We start from the raw sequence: 26,087 nt of genomic DNA, 5'->3' as shown, positions 1-26,087 counted from the left end.
TCCCCACCAGGTCCCCAGGCTTCCCCAAAATATTCCCAGCCCTTTCATGTTGGTTTTCATTCACTCTTTTGCTTTATTGTGTTTTGGATTATTTGATGAGTTGGGAATAACTGCTTTTGAATTTACTTGTCTTATTTGGATAGTAGCTCGAGTACTAAGTATACTGGGGGTGACTGGACTTGTTAGCGAATATCTGAAGTCCCTTCTCCAGGTCCTGTAAGCATTTGGTCTCAGCAGTCTATTGATTTATGTGTAATAATGTCTTTTTGTTTGTGGTCTTTCTCTGATTTTGAAAATAACAGAAGTCTTGAAATGTATGGATGTGGTCCTCATTTAGCACCTAGCTGCATCCTAACAGGATAATCCAAGGGCAGTAATGCTGTAGTTGGATCTATATATCTTACATTTGAGAAGTTTTAGTAGCTTAGGTACATAGGATTTTTTTTTTTTTTAGTGTATGATTCAATTTATATGAAACGTCCAGTGTCAGACTTTATTTTTCTGGGCTCCAAAATCACTACAGATGGTGACTGCAGCCATGAAATTAAAAGACACTTACTCCTGGTAGGAAAGTTATGACCAACCTAGATAGCATATTCAAAAGCAGAGACATTACTTTGCCAACAAAGGTCTGTCTAGTCAAGGCTATGGTTTTTCCTGTGGTCAAGTATGGATGTGAGAGTTGGACTGTGAAGAAGGCTGAGCGCAGAAGAATTGATGCTTTTGAACTGTGGTGTTGGAGAAGACTCTTGAGAGTCCCTTGGACTGCAAGGAGATCCAACCAGTCCATTGTGAAGGAGATCAGCCCTGGGATTTCTTTGGAAGGAATGATGCTAAAGCTGAAACTCCAGTACTTTGGCCACCTGATTCGAAGAGTTGACTCATTGGAAAAGACTCTGATGCTGGGAGGGATTGGGGGCAAGAGGAGAAGGGGACGACAGAGGATGAGATGGCTGTATGGCATCACTGACTCAATGGACGTGAGTCTGAGTGAACTCTGGGAGTTGGTGATGGACGGGGAGGCCTGGCGTGCTGCGATTCATGGGGTCGCAGAGTCGGACACGACTGAGCAACTGATGTGATCTGATCTGATGATTCAATTTATATGAAATGTCCATAAAAGGCAAATCCATAGAAACAGGAAGCAGATCAGTGGTTTCCAAGGGCTGGAGAAAGGGAGGTTTGGGGAGTTATTGTTTACTGGGTGCAGAGTCTGGTTGGGATAATGAGAAAGTTCTGGAAATAGAAGTGGTTGCACAGCACTGTGAGTACAACCAACACCACATAACTGTATAGTTTAAAACAGTTAAATGGATACATTTATGTTTATATATTACTGCAGTTTTTTTAAAAAAGACCAGAAGGTCACAAAACAAAGTTTAGTTATTGACTTTTGAGTGGTAGATTTACAAAGGTCATGCCTTCTTTCCTCTTTAAAACATGCTGCTCCTTTACGGGGGACCTTGCTTATGACTGGCTTCAGTTTATAAAGTACTGCAGCAGTATGTAGTCCATCTGAATTTATTGCACTGCAAAGCCTTCTGATGCGAGAGCCCCTCGACCTCTGGGTGGGGACCCTGCTTGGACGACACCCCGTCCCTGTCAGTGTGCGGCTACCATGCTGGCCGGAGGAAACGATCTGCCTCTGAGCTTCACCCTGGTCAGGAGGGGGTGTTTTATGGAGGGACAGTAGTGATAATCACAGCTAACATTGTCAAACGTCTCTCCTAGGCCAGCACTGTTCTGTGTACTTGACCTGGAGGAGGGACAGTAGTGATAATCACAGCTAACATTGTCAAACGTCTCTCCTAGGCCGGCACTGTTCTGTGTACTTGACCTGGAGGAGGGACAGTAGTGATAATCACAGCTAACATTGTCAAACGTCTCTCCTAGGCCGGCACTGTTCTGTGTACTTGACCTGGAGGAGGGACAGTAGTGATAATCACAGCTAACATTGTCAAACGTCTCTCCTAGGCCGGCACTGTTCTATGTACTTGACCTGGACTTGCTCATATGATTGTCACTGCGCCTCAGTGAGGGATGGGTGCTGTTATGACCCTTTACAGGTGGAGATACCGGGGTACAGGGAGGCTAAGCAGCTTGCCTGAGGTCACACAGACAGCCAGTAGCTTGGGGAGCCAGCTCTGCAGACTTGGGGCCCCACAGTGCTTCTTGACCCTCTGTTTATCATAGCAGACAGGTGGGGACTTTGGACCTGCGTTTGGGCCCTGCCGCTGACGCCTGTGTAAAGGTGTGCTGCCGCCTTGTGCTGCACTTTCATGATTTGTGAACTCCTGGTAGCTGCTGGGCTTAGGGTGGTTTTTAAGATCCAGTGAGGCAATGTTTATAGAGCCCCCAGCCTGCTACCTGGCAACTTAGGGGCATTTCTTATTTAGTTTAGAGTTACTTTTGTGAAAAGTAGTTTTGAAGTTTTTGAAATTAGACTTTCAAAATCCACTCTGATCATGTACCATTTTAATTTTAAATCACTTGGACCTATGCATACGAGAGGATTGACCTTAAAAGAAATGATCAGTGAGTAGCCAGCCAGTAGTCAGTAGTGCTGCGGAAGGTGCTTTCCAGAAAGACGGTGATGCCGGGTCGGGCTCAGATTCCACTGGTGCAGATAGAATGGATGGATGGTGCTGAGGGGACCCCACAGCAGGCGTGAAGGGATGACCTGGTGTCCTTTTATTAGACGCACCTGGGTGAAAAGCTGGACTCTGGGCTGGGAGTTGGAGTCTGGGGAAGTGATAGCACAGAACCTACTGGAACCCCGAAACTACCACAGAAAATAGCCCCAGGAACTTACGGGGGCTAGTCCTCACCGTTACAGCAGGCCACCTGGAATCTCTTGCTTGTTTCCAGGGGTCCAGGAGCTGAAGGAAGGCAGCTGCCTCTCCTGCTTCACTCTGGGATACATTCATGAGTTCCCTGTTTCTTGAATGTTCTTTTTGGTCACAGGCTGCAATGGAAGGTTTTCGACTCTGCCAACTCGTGAGGTGATGGCACTGAGTAAACTCTTATCCTGCAGAGATGACTGGTTGGCAGCGCGAGAAGTTTGCTAGGACCTCTCTGCAGAGCTTGGTGGCAACAGAAGAACCAAGTCCTTAACTGTTGGGCTGAGTGAATGGAGTGGGTGGTGGTGGTGGGGGGCCTGGGTACCCCTAGCCCCGCTGTATGTCCCGAGGTTGGGCCAGTGCCAGGCACATCGCGTGGCCTCTGACCAAGGTTGCTGGCAAACAGTAGAAATGAAGTCTAAAGCATGTTGTAAAGCACAGCCTGAAGAAGTGGCTGGGAGAGAGCTCTGCCTGCCCTCTCCCCACACAAAGCGTTTACTTAGATGGAGACCGTGGGCCGAGTGTTTTCTGGGGTAGGGCGATTCAGAAAGTTTTCAAAATTAGGTCTTGTGTTTGTGGTTCTTCATCTGGATTAACACTGGAATTTAGTATCTGTTCAGTTTGTGGTGCTGAAACGCGGGGACGGGCAGGAGCACCATCGTGTTTTTTCGTAACTGTTTGGGAGTTGCTAGGGAATCTGCTCTTGGTTTTTTCCATCTTGCTTCTCACTTAGCTGTCGGGGCAGCCAGTAGGAAGCAGAGTGCATTTAATGTGTGTGAGAAGTTTGAACACAAGAGAGGATCTCCTTTGAAGACACCAGGCCGCTCTCACAGGAGCTAGACGCACTTGGGAACCTGAACCTATCTAGGCAGAGCGAGACGCTTATACTGAAGTTCCTGAATTATGAAATTTTAGTCTTGAATTGTGATTACAGACATGCTAAAGTACATGTTAATAGCTCCTGTGTATTTAGAATATATTAGAAAATGTTTGCAGGGGTGAGCCCTGCAGCAGCTTGTAAAATATGGATTCTGGGCGTCTGTCAAATTCACTGGTTCCCCCCACAACCCCAGAAATCTCTCGATAGTGGCTTACAACAGTGTGATCATCTCCAGTGTTTTTGAGGATAAGAGACAAAGTCCTTTTCTTACCTCTTTACTTATAATTAGTGTACTCTTGCCTGGAAAATCCCATGGATGGAGGAGCCTGGTGGGCTGTAGTCCATGGGGTCGCGAAGAGTCGTGCACTACTGAGCGACTTCACTTTCATTTTTCACTTTCATGCATTGGAGAAGGAAATGGCAACCCACTCCAGTGTTCTTGCCTGGAGAATCCTGGGGATGGGGAAGCCTGGTGGGCTGCCGTCTATGGGGTCGCAGAGAGTTGGACACAACTGCAGCAGCAGCAGCAGCAGCAGTGTGCACTGAAACTGCCGTTACGTGTCACCTTAGAAAGTTAGGGACCATTCTTCTGTTTTGATTTATTTCCAGTCACATTGATGGACATTTAAAAATTCCTCCTGTGTAATCAAATTTTCTATGCACTTTTTCAGTGCATCTCCTCCTTTGGGTATCCCAACAGCCCCCTCAACCCCTTGTCAACATCGGATCAAACACAGGCTTTCCTGCTAACCAGAGACCAAACCAAGGGCTCCCTTTCTCAGTTGAAGGTCAGCATGGCATGAAGGGCACTCAGCAAGTAGTTCCCAGTAGCCCAGGATGTGCTGTGCTGACCCTCACACGTCTCAAATCCAAGACATGGTTTTATACTGACATTCATGTGAACAATTATATTTTGCGCCTGTTGTAACAAAAAGTCACACAATGACTGATTTCACAGTGAAGTATCTCCAAATAAAAGTTCCCATGTGGAAGGGCTTGGAGTCTTTGTGAGGTTTCTCTAACGGACACTTCCTCTGCCTCGGGACCCGGGCTGGTTTGGGACACCGTGGAGTTGGTGGTGTGATTTCACTGGGACCGCTGCTGGATATTCAGGGGAAATGATGCAATACAGTCTGATTCGTTCAGATTATATAGAAGAAGGCTCACAAATTAGGCCTGTCATTATTCTAAAGATATCAAGCCACAGAGGTATTGATGAGCTTTGTGGTTAGCAAAAGAGACTCTTCCCCAGAGTTTTGAGTGACTGTGAACTGGTAACTCAGAGTTAATAGTGTGTTATTAATTCATCAGTGACCGGATTCCTCCAGTTCTTGCTTGCTATCCGGAAAGATCAACCCTTGGCTGGGGTGCTCTCAGTTTATTACTTCAGGAGGTGGAAAACATCAGCGAGTTGGCAGTTGGCAGAATTCTGTTCATCCAGGATGGGCATTCATTAGCGTTGCCTGTATCTTTTCTTAATTGAGCCTGGAAGAACGCAGAGCATTGATCCAAATGTTGATATATTTCTTGAGAAAATTTAGGAAGTTTTCCTAATCGTTTTTCTGAATAACCCATTCTTAAGTGGTGTCTCATTGGAAACTGATCTTACTGGTATGGCGTGATTGACCATGAAATAGCCTGATTTTTTAATTTAACCTAAAGAAGCGTATCAGGTGTAGCTAAAGATAAGACATTTATTATCCTTTCACAGTATTTTGAGCCTCACTTATTCCACTTTCCCCCTTGTGTTTTAACTACTATTTGTGTCAACTCCTGGGCGTGTCCTGAGAGTAAGGACTGCGTCTGTTGACGTCTTTTCCTCCACTTGAGAACCCTGTGCGTGGGTTCCGTGTAGTGCCTGCTCCTGTTGTTAGCTTGGAAGAGTTGTATTGAATCCAAGACAAAACGTCCCCCAAACAGGATTTTATTCCACTTGAGTCACGTAATGCCTTCCTGAGTACAATGTGTGAAAAATTCAACCTTATTCAAAATCCTGTGTCAAAATATGAGACCGGTTTAATAATCTGAATTGCTTATCTGTTTGACTTCTTGTTGGAAGAGCTGTTTTTTGGTGCGTAAGCTGGTCTTAGCGCCTTCCCTTCAAGTTTTGCTTGAAGTCAGTTCAAGTTTAAAGGAAAATCAACTCTTCCTTCAGATAAATAGGCTTTGGATTTTTATGGTACAAAACATCGGTACCCCACAGCCAAGTGATCCTTATTCATTGAATTAAAATTATTTTTTCTCAGATTTAACTTTTTAAAGTAGTTTTTTTCCCCTGAAATTAGTATTGCATTAAAAAAATTGGTCGTTTATTTTTGGCTGCGTTGGGTCCTTGTGGCTCCGCGTGTGCTGTCTCTAATTGGGGCGAGCAGAGGCTGCTCCTCACTGTGGAGCCTTTCACGGCGGTGACTTCTCTCACTGTGGAGCACGCTCCGGGTGCGCCAGCTTTGGCGGTTCAGCGCTTGAGCTCAGTAGCTGCGGCTTGCCGGCCCCAGCTCGCGGGCTCGGCAGTGGCGGTCCACAGGCTTCGCTGCTCCTTGGTGTGTGGAGTCTTCCCTGACCAGGGATCGAACCCACGTCCCCTGCGTTGGCAGGCAGATTCTCATCCCGCTGTGCCACCAAGTAAGTCCCAGCATTACTCTTTTAGCATAACAGGCATTATACTCTTTATATACTTTTGCATTTTTTTCATAATCCTAGAACACACGGATTTACCATATTATTAAAGATTCTCTAGAAACATTTTTAGTGGTCATGCAGTAACTTATTACTTGACCAGCCTGTATTTAATCCTTCCCCTTTGCTAGGTTTCAGGTTGACATCTCTTTATTGCTGTGATATCCGATCCTCCCACTCTGGGCCTCTCCTGCTCAGTCCACATCTGTCTCTCTTCTCTCTGTGCCACCAGCCTGCCCACCAGTGCCCACGGCTTTCCCCTCACTCAGGTTCTCGGCACAGGAGAACCTCGTACTTTCAATGAATGTTTTTTGTCTCCAAACCGTTGCCAATACCTCTCCCATCCTCATCCACAGACTTCTGATCATAGCACCATAAATGAAGCATTCCCGGTTTTATGATTCTCACAGTGATTCACACCTGAGCTATTTTAATTACTGAGGGTGCACCCTTGAGTGGAGAAGGCAATGGCACCCCACTGCAGTACTCTTGCCTGGAAAATCCCATGGACAGAGGAGCCTGGTGGGCTGCAGTCCATTGGGTCGCTAAGAGTCGGACATGACTGAGTGACTTCACTTTCACTTTTCACTTTCATGCATTGGAGAAGGAAATGGCAACCCACTCCAGTGTTCTTGCCTGGAGAATCCCAGGGACGGGGAAGCCTGGTGGGCTGCCGTTTATGGGGTCGCACAGAGTCGGACATGACTGAAGCGACTTAGCAGCAGCAGCACCCTTGAAGCATTCGTATCCTCCTTATTGTTCATTCATGACGCCAGCTTGATAATGTAATGAAAGCACCATGAAACTGTGAAAATTTGTTATCAAATAAGAGAGGGTAAAATGGTTAGTAGAGACCAGAGACAGAAAAATTGGAAAGAGAAATATTCCAAGCAGAGTAAACACCTTTGTTGTAAGCACTCACTTACACATGCCGGCTCTTAGTGGGAAGCTCGTTTGCTTGTCTGAACTTTGATTTGCCTGTGACCTTCTGGGGCCACTCAAGGAGAAGAACATGCATTCTTTTCTTTGTTGCCTGAAGAACGTGGACCTGTGCTGCTCAGTCAGGAACTGATTAAAACATTGTGTTTTAGAACAGGAGACTTTTTTCTGTGGTCTGTTCCACTTATTTGTCTTATGGACGAATCAGTGAGCAGGGAAATAGGTTTCTCCCGCTTCCCATTATAGAGAGGGCAGCTAGTGTTATTGGAGGGACTGAACCTTTTATGTCATTTCATGTTTATCATCTGTGCACTGTCCAGACAGTGGGATGTGGACATCAGCTTCCCATTTTGTGAATCAGCGTTCTAAATTCTTGACTCTCTTTTGAATTTCATCGTATGTCTATCTGAAAATCATTCAGAGAGTTCGAATTGCCAGTTGAACAGTGTGGGAAGTCTTTTTTGAAATCTGCCAGGGCTGCCCTGCTGCGGGGGATGTTTCCTCCTTTACCTCCAAAAGTAGACCAAGCTTTTTCTTTATGGACATGTCCCTTTTGCTCTGACGTATTGTAGACTTGTACGAAGGCGGGAGGAGAAGGGGACAACGGGACGAGATGGTTGGATGGCATCACCGGCTTGATGGACATGAGTTTGAACAAGCACTGGGAGTTGGTGATGGACAGGGAGGCCTGGCGTGCTGCAGTCCATGGGGTCGCAAAGAGTCAGACAGGACCGAGCGACTGAACTGAACTGGTCCCAGTTCTGTGTACTGGTTTCCTGTCTTTCAGCCTTTCCCCTGGCCTTAGGCTTTATCTGGAGTTAGCCTTCCAGGACCAGGTGCCTCCAGAAGATACTCTCTTACCTGCCTGGACTTCTTCCCCTTCACACCTGGTCTCTGAGCCTGGACTGCCATGCGGGCCCCTCAGCGTGTTCTTTTCTTTCCCCACAGCACTGGCAGCATTGTAGTGCGACCTAGCCCTGGTTCCCACTTCCCGGGACTTTGTTTCACTTTGCTCGTTAAAATATAGCTTCACAGATGTTTTTTGTTTGCCGGTTACCTGAGAATTTATTATCCTGTGATCCTCCAACGTGGGTGTGCCTTGGAATTTTCCTGAAAGAATGTTATTAAGTGGTAGTGGCATCTGGGAGCTGTGCAGTGTTGCCAAAATCTGTTTCCTCATCAGTGAACTGGAGATGAAAAACTTTCCCTCGCTGGCACGTGTAGCAATGCAGTTAAACCAAGTGCGCAGCTGCTCAGCCCTCTGCGACCCCATGGTCTGCAGGCCTCCAGGCTCCTCTGTCCATGGGATTCTCTTGGCAGGAATTCTGGAGTAGGTTGCCCTTTCCTTCTCCATGATATCTTCCTGACCCAGGGATTGAGCCTGCATCTGCTGTGGGTCCTGCATTGGCAGGCAAATTCTTTACCACTGAGCCACCTGGGAAGCCCAGTGAAATAAAAATGTCCAGGAAAACTCTAATTTGAAAAGATACACGTACCCCCATGGTCACAGCAGCACTTCTTACAATAGCCAAGACATGGAACAACCTAAATGCCCATCTACAGATGACTGGATAAAGGAGGTGTGGTGCGTGTATAAAGTGGCATAGTACGCAGCCATAAAAACGGAAATAATGCCACTATAACAGCATGGACTGACCTAGAGATCACAGAAGTGAAGTCAGACAGAGAAAGAGACATGGTGTTTCTTATATGTGAAATCTAAGAAGACGAGACAGTTGAACTTGATTTATATAACAAAAACAGACTCACATACACAACACAAATTTACAGTTACTAACAGGGAAAGTAGGGTGGTGAGGAGGCACAGATTAGGAGTTTGGGATCAGCAGATACAAACTACAGAAACTAGATAAACAACAGAGACCTACTGTTTAGCGCTGGGACTGTATTCAGAATCTTTTAATAAATAACTAGAATGGAAACTAATCCGAAAAAGAACATGAATGTGTGTGTGTAACTGAGTCATTTTGCTGTACATGAGGAATTGACACAACATTGTAAATCAACCACACTTCACTTAAATAAAAAAGTGTGTATACCTAGCCTCGGTTCAGTTCAGTTCAGTTCAGTCGCTCAGTCGTGTCTGACTGTGACCGCAGTCAGAACCGCAGTCATGAACCGCAGCACGCCGGGCCTCCCGGTCCATCACCAACTCCTGGAGTCTACCCAAACTCATGTCCATTGAGTCGGTGATGCCATCCAGCCATCCCATCCTCTGTCGTCCCCTTCTCCTCCTGCCCCCAATCCCTCCCATCATCACAGTCTTTTCCAATGAGTCAACTCTTCGCATGAGGTGGCCAAAGTACTAGAGTTTCAGCTTTAGCATCATTCCTTCCAAAGAACACCCAGGGCTGATCTCCTTCAGAATGGACTGGTTGGATCTCCTGTTTCCTAGGCAACCACTAATCTACTTTCTGTAATTTTATTCATTTTTAAGTGCATGCTTGTTATATTGTGGGCTAATAGGATTGTTATGTTTTTATGGTACATTGAAGGTATTTTGAAATGCAGTTCTAACATTTTTAGAACTAAAAAGAGCCCTTCGATCATTTAATGCTTATTTTTTACAGAAACAGAGGACCAGGGAAGTCAAGTGATTCCCCTGGGGACATTCCCATTCCACACCTCTTTACCAAAACACAGTAGAAAAAGTATCTTGTTAACACTTGTTTCATCAGCAGTTCTTATTTTTGAGTGTTTGCTGAAACCCTTTCAAATTCAAATTCTGGATGTGAGATATGATCCTTTGAATTCTCTACTTTAGCTAATGGATCTTTTTATTCTTCTGTGAATATTTCTTGAGTCTTTTCCCTTTAACTTTCTCGTGTGTTAAAAGTCATGTCTTAGCCAAAGTTTATCCAGTATATTATTACATTTTTTGTTTAGGTTTCCTTTGGAAAAATCGTTACTCTGTGGTGAATCATAGAGTTTTATAGAATAGTCTGTCTGGTTTTTATATGTGGTCTTCTGTGGTACCTCTGAGGCCCCTACCTCATTTTATAGTAGACCATTTAATCTACCAGATTTCACCCCTTCCAGGCCTCTTTTCAGTGTGATTTTTGCTGCTCTTTCCATCTACCAGTGGAGACTTATTTCCCCATTCCCCTCACTATGGCAGAAGTGACATGGTGCAGATTTCAAGGTTTCGGCTCTGAGAGTCCTCCCGGACTCTTTGCCCCTTTTGAACGCTGGTCTGAGAGCCACTGGATCATATGGCAAAGGAACGAGGCCTGTGGAGAGCAGAGGAGCTCCTGCTGGGTGTTGGCACAAGTAGCGAACCATGAGCTGAGGCTGGGGTGGTGGTCTTCCCGCCCCTCTGACCCGCTCGCTGAGTGAAGCTGCATGAGTGAGCTCAAGCGAAAACAGCAGGCCCACAGAAATGTGAGAAATTTCAAGAAATCGTGTTGCTTTTGAGTCACCGAGTTTGAGATGGTTTGTTGTGCAGCAGTGACCGTTCTACATAGATGTTAGCTCTGTAGCAGTGTTGAGATGACTACAGGGTATGACCCGAGTGGAGTCTTTGGCTCACTGCTGAGCACAGAGAATCCCACAGTAAATAAAGGGTGACGGTTAATGGCTGCAGCGTGGTCATTCTAACGTTGTTGTTTTGGTTGCTGTTGGCCTTTTTGTTTCTCCTCCTGCAGACGTGATGCCATTGCTTTTCATTACCATCACCTCTGTCAGGGTGAGGCATTTGATGTCATTGGTCCTAATTGGCATTTTTCTTTCTGATTAATCAATAGTTTAAAACTTTTAAAACTTCTCTTATTGTGAAATAAAACACACATATTAATAGTGCACAAAAGCATAAATATACAGCTCACAACAAATTATAAAATGAAAACCTGTGACTAGCAGTCAGGTTAGAAGGTTTAGAATTGGCAGGACTCCTGAAGCCCATCTCATGCCCTTCCTGATCATGTTTCCCTCATGACTGGAAGAAGCCGCTAACTTGATTGAATACTGATCACCTCTTTGCCTTTTTCAAAAATAGTTTTTACCACCTCTGTATGCATCTCTAAACAAAGAAGTTTAGTTTTGGTGATTTTTCTACATTATATAAACGGAGTAATATAGTGTGCCTTCTTTTGTGTCTGATTTTATTTGCTGAATATTATTTCTAGATTTCTCTGTACTCCAAGAGCAAGTGTTCATTTTCATTGCCATGAAAAATTTCATTGTAAGAATATATTTCTGTCAGATGTACTATTGATGGATATTTGGGTTATTTACAGTTTTTGGCAATTATGAATAATTCTGTCAAGCACATTCAAATATGTAAAATATACTAGAATAATATGTGAATTTTTTTTTCAACAAGTATGCAAAGTACATACCTAGAAGAATCTACCTGGGTAATAAAGTCATGATCACTTTTTATAAGTCTCATAGTGAAGAACATGGCCAGGTGATAAAAATGATAGATACTGTAACATGATTATTCTCACCTGGAGATTAGAACCACTGGTTTACAATATCTTTGCCAAGCTGGTTGACCACAAAGGCAGTTCAGGTCTTTGGGGACAGGGATGTGATGAGACTTAGGTAGGGTGGGAAGGGGTCAGCGTTTAGTTGAGGGGTTGAAAAGTGAAAGCAGTCACTCAGTCGTGTTCAACTCTTCGCGACCCCATGGACTGTAGACCGACAGGCTCCTCTGTCCATGGGATTCTCCAGGCAAGAATACTGGAGTGGGTTGCCATTTCCTTCTCCAGGGGATCTTCCCGATCCAGGGATCGAACCCAGGTCTCCCACATTGCAGGCAGATTGTTTACCACCTGAGCCACCAGGGAAGCACAGCTGAAGGGCTAGAAGCTGCCCAGAAGGAAGTCTGTGAGTTCATCTGGTATCCTGACAGCTCAGAGTCAGACAGCTTTTCAGGAGGTTAATCCCATTCTTTATGCTGTCCTCCCCAGGTGAGTCTGCAACAATGGTTCATCTTTTCCCCACCTTATGGGGAAGTTTGGGGAGACTGTTGATCCTTGGCCATATGGTGATAGCAAAGGATGCAGCTCTCTTAAGACTCAGATTTCCTAAGAAGGGAGAGGAACTAACACTTTATCAAGAGAAGGGAAAAGAATCTCGTTAGAAATGGAGAATGGGAAAAAGAAACATTCTGTTCAACCAAATTAAAGACTCTGTATCTACTAAAAACAATGGTGGCTATAAGAAGACTGTGGTGTGGCAACGCAGGCCAAGGCAATTTGGGTTTCTTTGCATGTAACTGTACAGAATGTGCTCGGTGTGGGCCAGGGTGCTGTAATCAACATGGTGCGGTTGAAGAATGGTGTCTGTGTGCCCCGTCACGCGATCGCCCTGCCCAGGCGCCCTGCCAAGACTGCCGTGGGAATTGTTCCTGTGGGCCCTGGCTCATCCCAGAGAAGGCAGAAGGGTTTATACAGTTTTGGAGTTTTCCTCCGTGACTGTCTGCAAGTGCAACACTTGAAGATTTAAGCAGTCTTAGTGATATTGTGTCTCTCTTACAGAATGTAGTTGATTTAAAGCATTTGAATGCCAAATTAGGGTCCCCTCAGGATAATGAGGGAAGGATTGAGGAATCGCTGTTTTCATTGTGGGATGCTGTTGGATAGGGCTGTTTCTCTATCTGGTCTGTGTGTCCCCAGTTGAATAAAGTAGTATTTGTGACAGGTCCTTTTTGAGGATGTTTTTAACATGCAAAACAACTTAAATTTGCTTGCTTGAAATTAGGATTTAAAGTTAGGATTAGGAATTTCTGTTGAACATTGGGATTCGAAGCTTGTCATTTCCACAGGCATAAAACTAGCTTATTATCCACTGATGATTTAAGTCCCTGGTTGACTTGGTTTCTTGTATTATTTCTGAACGGTCCTCGAATGTATGGATTAGGTGATGGCCTTTGAGCTGTAGCTTTCCTGGAAAACAAAGTGAGCTTTTCATGCCTGAGTAAGCACATCGATGCATTATGAAACTGTCAGACTCTTTTGAACAACTGGCATAAGCTCTGTTATTCAAATGTGACTCTTTTGAATGGCTTTTGTGTCAGCTAATGCTTTAGTATAACCCACATAAAGAAATTTCCAAATCTTTCCTTAAGAAATTAAATTTCAGCCCTATGATTGAAGAACTCGAAAGGATTAGTCCTTTTGTTGAGCATGCTCATTATTATATATAGCTGATTGGTAGCATTCATTTGATGAGATTCGTAGTTCATATTAAAGTATCTTTTTTGTTAAAAAATAAAATTGTTCATGCATTTCCCTTGTCTCTTGGCGTAACTTTCCCCGCTATGTTCTCTTCTCAACAGGTACATGTGCTTTTCCATAGTGTACCTGCTATTTTGTCTTCTTTTAAAATTATATTTGCATCGTCAATCTCTTTGAAGTTCTCTGGTGTTTATAGTAATCTTTGGTTGCTTAATATTGAGTTCTTAATAACATGCTAGTCATTTCTCTTATTTGATATGCTTTTCATTTCTAGTGATAAGAATGCAGAAACATACTGTGTACCATAGCTGCTTTTTCTTATTTTCAATTATGTTACTAGAACAGATGCCCAAAAGTGTTGTTACGATGTCAGTGGACTTGAAAACTTTTTATGTTTTGTATTGCCCCATTGATTTCCAAAAGATGATGCCTTCTTTTTGATTATGTAAGTTACAATCCCTTTTACTAAAGGAAAAAACTGACGAAGCTTATTAAATGTTGGCAGCCTTCACAACTATCATTTGGAGTACCCTGTTGTCTTGGTGGAGATGTTTTCTTTTGTAAATTCAATTTCTATTTTTAGCAAGGTAATATATGCAAATAATTTTTTAAAAATCCCATAAATCTCTTGTCCTCCCCTCCGCCACTCCAGTGTCTTGCTTTTGAGAACCCCCAGATCTGGGATTTCTGTTAACATTTGCTTCCACATTGCTAAATGGCTTGCTTTTACAGTTTGATTTTTACCCAATACTATTTAGTTGTTTACTGATCTCCTTCTGTGGAAGATGAGTCTTTAGCACTTATGGTTTCTTTCCTATCCTCTCAATATTGACATAATGTAAAATTTGTTTTTAACAATTTATAAATATTAAAATATTATGACTGCATAAATATTGTTCATAATCAAATCTTGTATTTTGACTATATATCTTCTTTTACGCTGTATTTTTTTTTCTGGAATTAATAACTCCTTCCTTTTTTTGCTTGCTTTGTTTTCTCTATTTCATTTTCTAATTTGTCACCAAGTAAATTTCCTGATACTTCCAGACATGTCAGATAATCCCTCACATGTGTCTTTTTTTTTTTCCAAGCTCTCCTCTGAGAGCCCTGGTATTTTCTTCAGTGTAAACTGGCTGCTCTCGGGACCTGCTGCTTGGCTGCCGTCTTGAAATGCCTTCACTGTTTCAGCCTCTGTCTCCTTCTGTTTGGCTGATTCTCTGGTTTCTGAATCTCAGATCTTCCTCCTTTTAGATTTGCTTCCACATTTTGATGGATTCTTGGGAAAGGTGCAAGGAAGATAACTCTTTTGAGACCATGTATGTCTGAGAATGTCTTTTATTCATTCATCATACCTGATCGATAGTCTGGCTGGGTATGTGAGTGGGTTGGAAATGTTTTCTTGGAATTTTGAAGGCACTGCTCTGTTGCCTTCTTACTTTCAAGGTTGCTGTTGAGTCCAGTGCCATTTCTGAGTCCCAGTCCTTTGTTATTGCCCTCTTCCCCTTCTCTCCACCCTTCAGCCTCTGGAAGCTTTTAGAATCATCTTATTTCTGGAGTTACGAACTTTTATCATATTCTTTGGTATTCCTATATGTTTTGTTTCATTCGTGTAACTGGCCACATGGTGGGCCTTTTTAACCTGGAAACTTATACTCTGCGGTCTGTAAGTTTCTATCTTTGGCATATCTGTTCATTGGATCTAGTACCTCGCAACCTTATCCTCTAATTTTCCTTTTTTTTTTTCCCTATTCTGTCTCTCCATCTCTTTGTCTTTCTATTGTCCCTTCTGGGAGATTTCTAGCTTTATTTTTCATCTCTTTTGTTGGATTCTTGATGCTGCACTAATTTTTAATTTCTTAGGGTTTATTTCTTCTTATTTTATGGCCGTTTCACCTCGTCTTATTTATCCGTGTCTGAAGAACCTTGGCTTTGTTTAAATGAGATTCAGGCACCTGAATTAAAAAAGAGAACTGAAGCTCTGAGTGCCTGAATGGGGCTTATAACCTGGGGCTTCCCTCTTGTATAATCTGTGTCTGTTAGTCTGTTTTCTTGCTGAGAAGCCCAGCTGCAGGGAGAAGGGAGTAGATCTCATGGAGCAGGCTCTGACCCCCTTCCCTGTTTCTGGTTGCGTGCCTCATCCCTGATTTTAGCTGGTCTTAGAGTCAGCTCTTCTGGAGGAAATTTCCAGTCCCCTGCTTAGTTGTGCAAGCCAGAGGAGGGGCTGTGGGGACTTAATGGTCTTTATATCCAAAGTGAAAGTCGCTCAGTCGTGTCTGACTCTTTATGACCCTGTGGACTATACAGTCCATGGAATTCTCCAGGCCAGAATACTGGGGTGGGTAGCTGTTCCTGTCTCCAGGGGATCTTCCCAACACAGGGATTTAACCAAGGTCTCCCACGTTGCAGGCGGATTCTTTACCAGCTGAGCCACAAAGGAAGCCTGAAAATACTGGAGTAGGTAGCCTGTCCCTTCTCTGGTGGATCTTCCCAACCCAGGAATCGAACCCGGGGTCTCCTACAGTACAGGCAGATACTTTACCAACTGAGCTCTCAGGGAAGCCCCTTCCTTCAGAGATACCTATACCTAATCTCCACAGGCTACTCACTCCACAGGCTTAAAGTTCAGCTTTGTTTTGACTCTTTTATTCACTGCCATTTATTCATCTGTTTCCTTGCTTCAAGGATTTTGTCACATGTCTAGTTTGCTTTTCATCCCCTCTCATCTTGAATTGTCTTCATCCCTTTATTTTGTATTTTTATGTCTATGTCCATCTCCCTATAAATTCCTTTAATGCTATTTTAGTACAGTTTTTAAAGGGTGTGGGGCAGAAGGCATTTGCCTTATGTGCCATGTTTAAGGCAAGGATCCAGTGCAGGCTCTTTTTTAGATTGACCAAAAATATTTCCTTTTCTCCTACACACACTTGTGGGATATTTATATATTTTCTGATGCAAGGAATTTCTTTTGAAATGTTTAAGAAATATTTTATTCTAATTTTCAAATATCTTTACTTAACATAGAAGGTTTCATACCAGTTTCTGTAAGTAGAAAATGTGACCACCTACTGGATACTGTAAAGGAGGCATTACTATTCTTACTGAGTTACTTGTTCATTGTGAAAATTTTTTAATTTTGAAATAAGTGTTGCTTGTGCACAGAAATGTCTTGTGTACCTCGTTTACCCCAGCGGTTACGTCGTCGCATGACTGTGGTACAATATGAAGATCAGGAAAGTGATATTGGTGCAGTCCTTGATAATTTTTAAAAGACATTTAAAAACATTTTATTATTTTATCTTTGGTTGTGCTGGGTCTTTATTTGCTGCGTGGGCTTTTCTCTAGTTGCGGCAAGTGGGGGCTGTTTTCTGGCTGTGGTGCGTGGGCTTCTCATTGTGGCAGCTTCTCTTGTTGCAGAGTGTGGGCTCTAGGGTGCCCAGGCTTCAGTAGCTGCGGCGCGTGGGCTCAGTACTTGTGGCTCCCGGGCTCTCAAGCACAGGCTCAGTAGTTGTGGAGCACGGGCTTTGTTGCTCCACGGCATGTGGGATCTTCCTGGATCAGGGCTCAAACCCGCATCTCCTGCAATGGCAGGCAGATTCTTTACCGCTGAGCCCCCAGGGAAGACCCTAGAAGACATACTGTTTTACATTTCATATTGGGGAAAAAGTTTGCATTGCAAATATCTGTGAGACCTACATAAACCTGTTTTGTCTTTCAGCAATTTTTCCAGCTAGTCAAGTTACGAAAGCTTGGACTGAGTGATAACGAGATCCAGCGACTCCCTCCAGAAATAGCCAACTTCATGCAGCTGGTGGAGCTCGACGTGTCCCGGAATGGTAAGAAGAAAATGGTTCCACGTGAACCGTCCGTTTGTCTCTTCCAATGCTGATGTTCGCAATTTTGAGTAAATGTGGCTGGATGAATGTTCAGGAAGAAAGCTATGTATATGTTTGGGATGAAATTACTTCCATTATTGAATAGTTTGCCACAAAACAAATTTTAGGTGCTGATTTTCTTCCAGTCAGTTCACCCTGATTCACAGCGGTGGAGAGGGGCCTGAGAACTCGGCAGCTGTCCCCTCATTTGATGGGAGGAGACACTGAGGGCTGGGAGCGTGGTCACTTGTCCAGACCTCTGGGGGCTGCTGTGGTGGGAGCCTTGCTTGGGGAAGGGCTGGTCTCTCCTGGCGGTGGCCCGGCCCCTCAGCTGCTCCCCTGAGAACCTGCCTTTCTGCTGCAGTGAATGGACCTGCCTGCCATTTCAGGCATTTCTGTCAGTCTTATTTATTTCTGACTGCGCCCTAGGTAGGCCTGCCCACTTGAATTTGTGTGGCGTGTTTGTGAGTTTATTTTGATTTTCAGATTCCATTGTGATGTTGCCTCCTTTTAATGGAACGGCCTGACAGGGTGTTTACATCGTGTTTAACCTTTCGCTTTTAAATGGGTACCTGGTTTCACCTTGCGTCTTGTAGCCTTGGAGCATTCCCAGGGTAGACTGGTCCCGTGGCTTGCTGGAACATGTTTGATTAATTACCTCAAGGTAAAGTGGCAGCTCCCAGGGACCCTGTCTTTAGCGGTGGCATTCTGTTCTTGCGAGGACTCTGGTCTAATGTCCTGAGGATAAGCCCACATGTGCTCTGTTTATAACAGCGATAGTCTGTTCTGCCTCACCTATTGCACGCCTGCTTTGTGTTTTGTTTTGCTTTCGTACAAGACTCTGTAGGTTCCTTCTCAATGACCCTCAGGTCTGGCTCTTTCAGTGTGGTGTCCTCTGCAGAAGCCCCCAGCTCTGGATATAGTATTTTCCTGTGGGTCCTTGTTATAAGGCAGCAGTGATAATCAGTACTTCATTGAAAATGTGAAGAAAACAATGCTTTCCCCTCTCCCCCCCACCCCCCACCTTTTAAATTGCCACTCCCTCTCAGATCCGGTAATTGGAAACTGTCTTTAGGCCAAGTCATATGCTCTTGTCATAGTGTCTGCTTTTGTTTGTCATGAGAATTATTTCTTCCCTTGAAAGTACTACAGAAAGTGAAAAAATTACTTGGGGGGCTTGTTTGTCTTCTTTGGTTGCAGGGGAGTCGGCTCTCCTCAGGTAAAAGGGATTTGGTGGTGAGAATGGGGGTGGAGCTGGCGTTCTGAGCGTTGCGCTGGGGCCCACACCCGACACTACGCTAGGGCTTTCGCGGCCTCTCTTCTGTCTGTGGGTGGTCTGTTCCTCCCTCCACGCTGACCTGCTGTCTCACCACCAGCCTCTTCAGTCTGTCTGTTGTGGTCTTCTGCCCTTGTGGCCGCATCTGACGGCCATTACTGAGTGAGGCCTGGTTGACCCAGTGCATCTTTCTAAGGCAGCCGTTAGCCCCAGCTCCAGGTCACTGGCTGCCCTAGACACTGGCTGTCCTGCAGCAGGGGTGGGCGGCAGTGCAGAGCACAGTCAGCCTCCCCTTACACTGCTGTGCAGCGGGGGGGACCTCCGGCATTCCCCCCTCCCTACTCCCCCCCCCCCCCCCCCCCCCGCCCCGCGTCTGAGGTCCGGCATCTCCCTGGTCTGAGGTCAGATATCTCCCGGGTCTGAGGTCAGGCATCCCCCGGTCTGAGGTCCGGCATCCCCCCGTCTGAGGTCCGGCATCCCCCGGTCTGAGATCTAGCATTCCCTACTGTCTGAGGTCCGGCATCCCCCCCTGTCTGAGGTCCGGCATCCCCCCTGTCTGAGGTCCGGCATCCCCCCCGGTCTGAGGTCTGGCATCCCCCCCGTCTGAGGTCCGGCATCCCCCCCGTCTGAGGTCCGGCATCGCCCCGTCTGAGGTCCGGCATCCCCCGCGTCTGAGGTCAGGCATCTCCCCCGTCTGAGGTCCGGCATCCCCCCCAGTCTGAGGTCCGGCATCTCCCCTGTCTGAGGTCTGGCATCACCCCCGTCTGAGGTCCGGCATCCCCCCCGTCTGAGGTCTGGCATCCCCCCCGTCTGAGGTCCGGCATCGCCCCGTCTGAGGTCCGGCATCCCCGCGTCTGAGGTCCGGCATCTCCCCAGTCTGAGGTCCGGCATCTCCCCCGTCTGAGGTCCGGCATCACCCCCGTCTGAGGTCCGGCATCCCCCCCGTCTGAGGTCCGGCATCGCCCCATCTGAGGTCCGGCATCCCCCGCGTCTGAGGTCCGGCATCCGCCCCGTCTGAAGTCCGGCATCCCCCCCGTCTGAGGTCCGGCATCTCCCCGGTCTGAGGTCCGATATCACCCCGGTCTGAGGTCCGGCATTCCCCACTGTCTGAGATCCGGCATTCCCCACTGTCTGAGGTCCGGCATCCCCCCTGTCTGAGGTCCGGCATCCCCCGGTCTGAGGTCTGGCATCCCGCCTGTCTGAGGTCCGGCATCCCCCGTCTGAGGCCCGGCATCCCCCACCATTCTGAGGTCTGGCATCCCCCGCGTCTGAGGTCCGGCATCCCCGGGTCTGAGGTCCGGCATCCCCTGGTCTGAGATCCGGCATTCCCCACTGTCTGAGGTCCGGCATCCCCCGTCTGAGGTCCGGCATCCCCCGGTCTGAGGTCTGGCATCCCGCCTGTCTGAGGTCCGGCATCCCCCGTCTGAGGCCCGGCATCCCCCACCATTCTGAGGTCTGGCATCCCCCGCGTCTGAGGTCCGGCATCCCCGGGTCTGAGGTCCGGCATCTCCCCGTCTGAGGCTGGGCATCCGCCACCGTCTGAGATCCGGCATACCCCGACGTCTGAGGTCTGGCACCCGCCCCATCTGAGGTCCTGCATCTCGCCTGCCTAAGGTCCGGCACCCGCCTGTCTGAAGTCCGGCATCCTGCCCGTCTGAGGTCCGGTTCTCCCCTGCCTGAGGTGCATGTATAGAAACTGCTCTCTCTCGTCTCAGCTGTGCTCTCAGCGGTAAAGACTGGATGGCTGTGAACTCTGCAGCGACTTTGAAAAATGACCGCTGAAATCACACAACCCAAAGAAATCAGATAGCCTTTTTGAAATTGGCGTTAAGAAGAAAAAGAAGCAGGGGTCCAGAAATCCTCGAGAAAGAGGAGACCTATTGGCTTCAATTACTTGGGAGCTGAGGAAAAAACCGAGCTGGAAGGTTGCAGTCCTGTTACTGACTCTTGTGGGAAGACGTGCTCCGTATGAATTCAGTGTTGTCAGGGGCCAGTTGTACTGGTTCCCACATCAGCTGTGTCTTTTGAAACATTCAGAGGAAGAAAGAAGGGCTACGTGCCTCTCCTCATGCACCCATTTATACCTTCCAGCGTGGATAGGAGGACATGAGCTGTCACTGAAGCCCAGTCAGGTCCCAGTGTTTGCTTTCCCAGGGAGAACCTTCCCTCCTGCAGGTCTGGACTTTGGTGATGGATCCTGCAGGTCTGCCCCCTTTTTATCAGGCTCTTGTGGGAATGCTGGGGGACTTAACCGCCTGCTTCTCCTAACGGCAGAGGCTTGCTCTGGTGTGTGCACATGTTCGTGTGTGCGCACGTGTGCACAATGGGAGGTCGTGGAGGAGGCTTTTTTGTGGTGGTGAAAAAGCTGCACAGATGACAGAGCGGAGAAGGGTCACGGTTTTACCATCACCAGCGGGATCTTGGGTCTTGAGCTGTTTCCAGACCAGGCAAATCTGCCCGTGTCTCCTCTCATTTTTTCTGGCTGATCAAATCCCATGAGTGTGAATTTCCTAGGCAGGTCAATCAAAGTGGTAGAGTCTGCAGCCTGAGAGGCCACGTGGGGACCCCCACTTTTTGCAGATGCGGGCTTTTGTAAGGGTTTGGGGCTTGTGTCTGGGGGCCCATGTGAAACTAGGCTCCTGTAGCCCCCGCAGAGGTGGCCCACCCAGTGATCAGGGTCCTCTGTGTCCCTGAGCTGTCGCATGGCTGTGGCTGGCGCTGACCACTGTCAGGGTAGAACCTTTCCTGGCGTCCTCAGTCTCTGACTGTCCAGAGAGCATCACTGACCGTGGACGGAGGCACCGGAGAGGGTGGTGTCAGACCCCTGAGGCCCTTTGGATCAGTGCTCGTCAGGCTTGAATGTGCCATGGATTAACCGCAGGGTTTTGTTAAAATGTGGATTCTGATGCAGGCGGTCTGGGGTGGGTCTGGGGATGCTGCATTGTTCAGAAGCCCCAAAGGGATGCCAGACACACCGAGGGTGGGGTTTTGGCTGTCCCCACTCCCCGGCTTTCTCCTAACATCCCCTCAGCAGCTTCCTGTGGCTTTCAGCACAAATTCACTTAGCTTCTGTCGACCCCACACCTTCCCCGTGTGGAAGGTGGGAAACCTTCAGGGTTTAACCTCCTGGCTAAAGGGTGAGATGCTAGAGCTGACTGAACAAGTTGGCTTTGATTCCAGGAGCAAAACGAGCCCTTTGCTGATGTTCCCTTGCTCAAGGGAGGGGACCAGCGCTATAGGTTTCAAGTTAAGGTCTGGTGCGGTTTCCTGTAGTGAAGACCACGCTACACTTTCCTGCCTGGACTTTATATGTGTTTTCTCTGTTCACCAATTCTTAGTGGTTGGAGGCGAATGCTTTCTGGATACGTGAGAAAAGGCACTATTCCGTCTCACTGTCCACGAATCGGGGACAGACTTTCTTAATGCATCATGAATCTTGCCCAGAGGGTTAGCAATTCACATTTTATAGTCCATGCTGTAATTTGACTTACATCACAGTACTGTATCATTATCTATTTAGTTCAGTTTTTCCCCCCACAAATGTAAGGCCTGTGCCACCAGCACTGCTAGAGACGATTTTAAGTGGCACTGCAAAAGAGCAGTTTTTAATATTGGATCAGAGTGAGGAGTTAAACTTTTTCCTTTTCATTAAACTTTTTTTTTTTTTTTTACTCTCTTTAGGTTGCTTCCTGTAAAACTTAATAGCTATATTGTATTGATTGTTATATTTATCTTTTATGTCTGTTGATGATAATAGCTTTCTTCCCTGGTGGTTCAGCTGATAAAGAATCTGCCTGCAATGTGGGATACCTGGGTTTGATCCCTGGGTTGGAAAGATCCCCTGGAGAAGGGATCGGCTACCCACTTCTGTATTCTGACTGGGAGAATTCCAGGGTCTGTATAGTCCATGGGGTCACAAAAAGTTGGACACGACTGAGTGACTTTCACTTTCATTCATGTTAGTGATTTTAAAAGTAAGTCTTACTCAAAAAAGTTAACTTAAAAGAATGAAGTAAATAATAAAGAACACAGGTGCTCCACCAGGATGGCACAGATCATAAAAGTAGAACAGGGGTAGATGAAGTTGAGGAAATGCTGTTATTATGCACACAGCCAGTGAGGGTTTGAGTTTCTTTCATTTATGGGGCAAATAATGCTGTGTGTGGAACAAACATGGCCAGAGACCCCACATCCTGGAGAATTCCTTTGCAAATTTGAATGAACAGGAAACTAAAAGGTAGGTTTAATGCAAACTCTCACTGGCACCAGGACGGCACTTCACACTTGGCAGAGGGATAGCTGATCCAACGGAGAAGGCAGTGGCAGCCCACTCCGGCGCTCTTGCCTGGAGAATCCCATGGATGGAGGAGCCTGGTGGGCTGCAGTCCATGGGGTCGCACAGAGTTGGACATGACTGACGTGACTTAGCAGCAGCAGTTGATCCAATCCACCAGCAGGATCCTCGTCCCACAAAGTCAAGAGCTGGACGTGTGCTAAGTGCTGGGGTTAGTTGCCCTCTGTCCAGCTGCAAGACGGGGGTCACAGCCCGTGGTCGGCGGCTGCGGGCTTGTTTAATGACATCTGAGGCCAGTTTTGAAGCCTGCTGGAATGACCTGGTGACATCAAGTCTTGGTGTTTCTCAGTGAGCCCTGCAAAAAGCTCTTTCTGGCAAGCAAGGCATCCCATGTGCCTAGAAGTCCCTTCTCAGTGATGAACAGTTGGCCCTTTGGGGGTAATGACTACATATGTCCACAGCCCAAGTTTGGCAGAGGCCACTGCCCATGCAGACTTTAGACTTGCCACAGCCAGGCCATTTCCCCCGTCTGCCGCTGCCTAGTTCGGGACCGGGCTTGGAGCCCTGCTCCACTGCTAGACTTCAGCCACGCTATTGGTCAGAGCGTTTCTTCATCCCAGTCACTGTGAAAACGGACCAGGAGACTCCCCTGGGGGAGACGCCCGTGGAGCCCCTGTGCCACAGGTGCAGAGCGACAGGCCTGCTGTTGCTGTCTGTGCGGGTGCTGCCACGTTCCTGCCGCAAGCCCTTCCTCTGTCTTTTTACCTTTTGTTAGGAAGAGGGGTTCACAAAAAAATATATATATATTATTGTCTTCTACTCACATTTTAAATCCTGATAATAGTACTTATTTTCAAAGTGAATATGGAAAGAAAATTTGGCATCTGTTTTCTAATCACCCTTCCATGCCACAAAGACTCTTTTTGGGGAACCTTGTATATTTTTAAAATTAAAACGGACAGTCTGTCTATTGATTTGGCTGTGTCGGGTCTCAGTTACCGCACGTGGGGTGTTTGTTGCAGAGTCTTCGTTGTGTCATACCAATCTTTCTTTGTTGCGTGTGGCTCAGTAGTTGTGGAATCGGGCTTAGTTGTTCTGCATGTTGTGGGATCTTAATTCCCGAACGACGGATTGAACCCCTGTCCCCTGTGTTGGAAGGTGGATTCTTAACCCCTGGACTATCAAGGAAGCCCTGGGAAGCCTTGTTTAGATGTGAGTGTGTATGGGAATCATTGTAAACACTGAAAGTTGGAATAAACCTTGCAAACGTTGCAAAAGATCCTTTGTCCCTTTTCTTTTGTGCCATAGAGAAACATCAGTGGTATTTTATCAAATTATTGAATTTGAAGGGAAGTTTGGAAGTAGTGCTTCTGCTCAAAATGATTTTGCAGCTCTTTAAGAATTTGTTGGTTTGTGATCCACAGACCAGTGGTTTCACGTCCTCAAGTGGATTGGTTTTCAAAAACAGCCACCTTAGGTAAATAAACCAGGACAGTTTTATAGGAATCAAAATCTGCCTCAGGTTGCAATTTCAAAAACCATAGAAGAGTTGTTAAGTAAGTAAGTAAGTGAAAGTCACTCAGTCACGTCTGACTCTTTGCGACCACATGGGCTATACAGTCCGTGGACTTCTCTAGGCCAGAATACTGGAGTGGGTTGCCTTTCCCTTCTCCAAGGGATCTTCCCAACCCAGGGATTGAACTGGGGTCTCTCCATTCTTTACCAGCTGAGCTACAAGGGAAGCCCAAAAGAGTTGTTACTTTATTACTTTGTTACTTTATTAACTCATATGGTTGTTTTCTTCTTTTCAGAAAAATTGTGATTGTTCTCAGTAAGTTGTAGGTTTATATAACTTCCTCTCTCTCTCTCTCTCTCTTTAATTATTAGGTTCGTAATAGAGAAGGTGCCCCCTGAGTTTGAAGTCAACACCTTTGAATGTATCTTTTAGGTTACTATGCTCTTCAGTCTATCCTGGGTTCTCGAAATGCTTAGAGACTCTCATCCTCATCCCCTCTCCACATCTCCCCCATTCAGTTTATTCACTCAGTCCTGTGCTGCTCTGTGCTGGGGGATGAATTTTCCAGAACAGTGTTAGATTTACACAGAGTGGGCTAAATTGAAGATATACAATTGTAGTGGTTTCTCCTGAAATAAAACGAAACCCTGGGCATATATCCGAAGAAAACTCTAATTGGAAAAGATACATGCACCCCAGTGTTGATAGCAGCACTATTCACAATGGCAAGAAGCAGCCTAAACTGCCCATCGATAAATGAATGGATAAAGATGCGCGTATGTAAAATGGTATATTACTCAGCCATGAAAAAAATGAAATAATGCCATTTGTAGCCACATGGATGGACCTAGAGATGATGGTACTAAAAGAAGTAGGCCAGAAAAGACAAGTAGCATATGATATCACTTACATGTGGAATCTAAAATATGACACAAAGGAACTTACCTATGAAATGGAAGCAGACTCGCGGACGTAGGGAACAGACGGGTGGTTGCTAAGGGGAGGACGGAGGGGAGGGGATGGGCTGGGAGTGTGGGATGCGGAGATGCAACTGTTGCACGTAGAATGGATGAACAACAAGGTCCTACTTGCCACGCGGGGAGCTCTGCTCAGCATCCTGTGACAGGGAATCTGTTGGTCACCTCCACTGTATAAGGGGTTTGATTTAGGTCTTACCTGAATGGCTTAGTGGTTTTCCCTACTTCCTTCAATATAAGTGTGAATTTTGCAGTAAGGAGCTCATGACCTGAGCCACCGTCAGCTCCAGGTCTTGTTTTTGCTGACTTTATAGAGCTTCTCCATCTTTGGCTGCAAAGAATACAATCAGTCTGATTTTGGTATTGGCCATCTGGTGATGTCCATGTGTAGAGTCTTCTCTTGTGTTGTTGGAAGAGGGTGTTTGCCATGACCAGTGCCTTCTCTTGATAAAGCTCTGTTAGCCTTCACCCTGCTTCATTTTGTACTCAAAGGCCAAACTTGTGGGTTATCCAGGTCTCTCTTGACTTCCTACTTTTGCATTCCAATCCCCATGATAAAAAGGGCATCTTTTTTTTTTTTTTGGTGTTAGTTCTAGAAGGTGTTGTAGGTCTTC

General features: G+C 46.2%; 1 protein-coding gene across 3 annotated transcripts in view; it reads left to right on the top strand.

Annotated features, from left to right (window-relative positions):
* Window positions 1-26,087, top strand: part of LRRC1 (leucine rich repeat containing 1) — a 135,605-nt gene that overhangs the window by 32,967 nt on the left and 76,551 nt on the right. For all 3 annotated transcript variants that reach the window (XM_086371053.1, XM_086371055.1, XM_086371054.1), the window contains exon 2: window positions 17,254-17,371. In XM_086371053.1, coding sequence (XP_086227179.1) covers window positions 17,254-17,371 — 118 coding nt within the window. The remainder of the gene's footprint in view (window positions 1-17,253; window positions 17,372-26,087) is intronic.

This window comes from Bos grunniens, chromosome 23 (assembly GCF_055505025.1).
Source record: "Bos grunniens cultivar Pamir isolate PY7600 chromosome 23, Bosgru_T2T1.0, whole genome shotgun sequence".
Classification (NCBI taxonomy): domain Eukaryota; kingdom Metazoa; phylum Chordata; class Mammalia; order Artiodactyla; family Bovidae; genus Bos; species Bos grunniens.
This window is presented reverse-complemented; position numbering and strand designations above follow the sequence as displayed.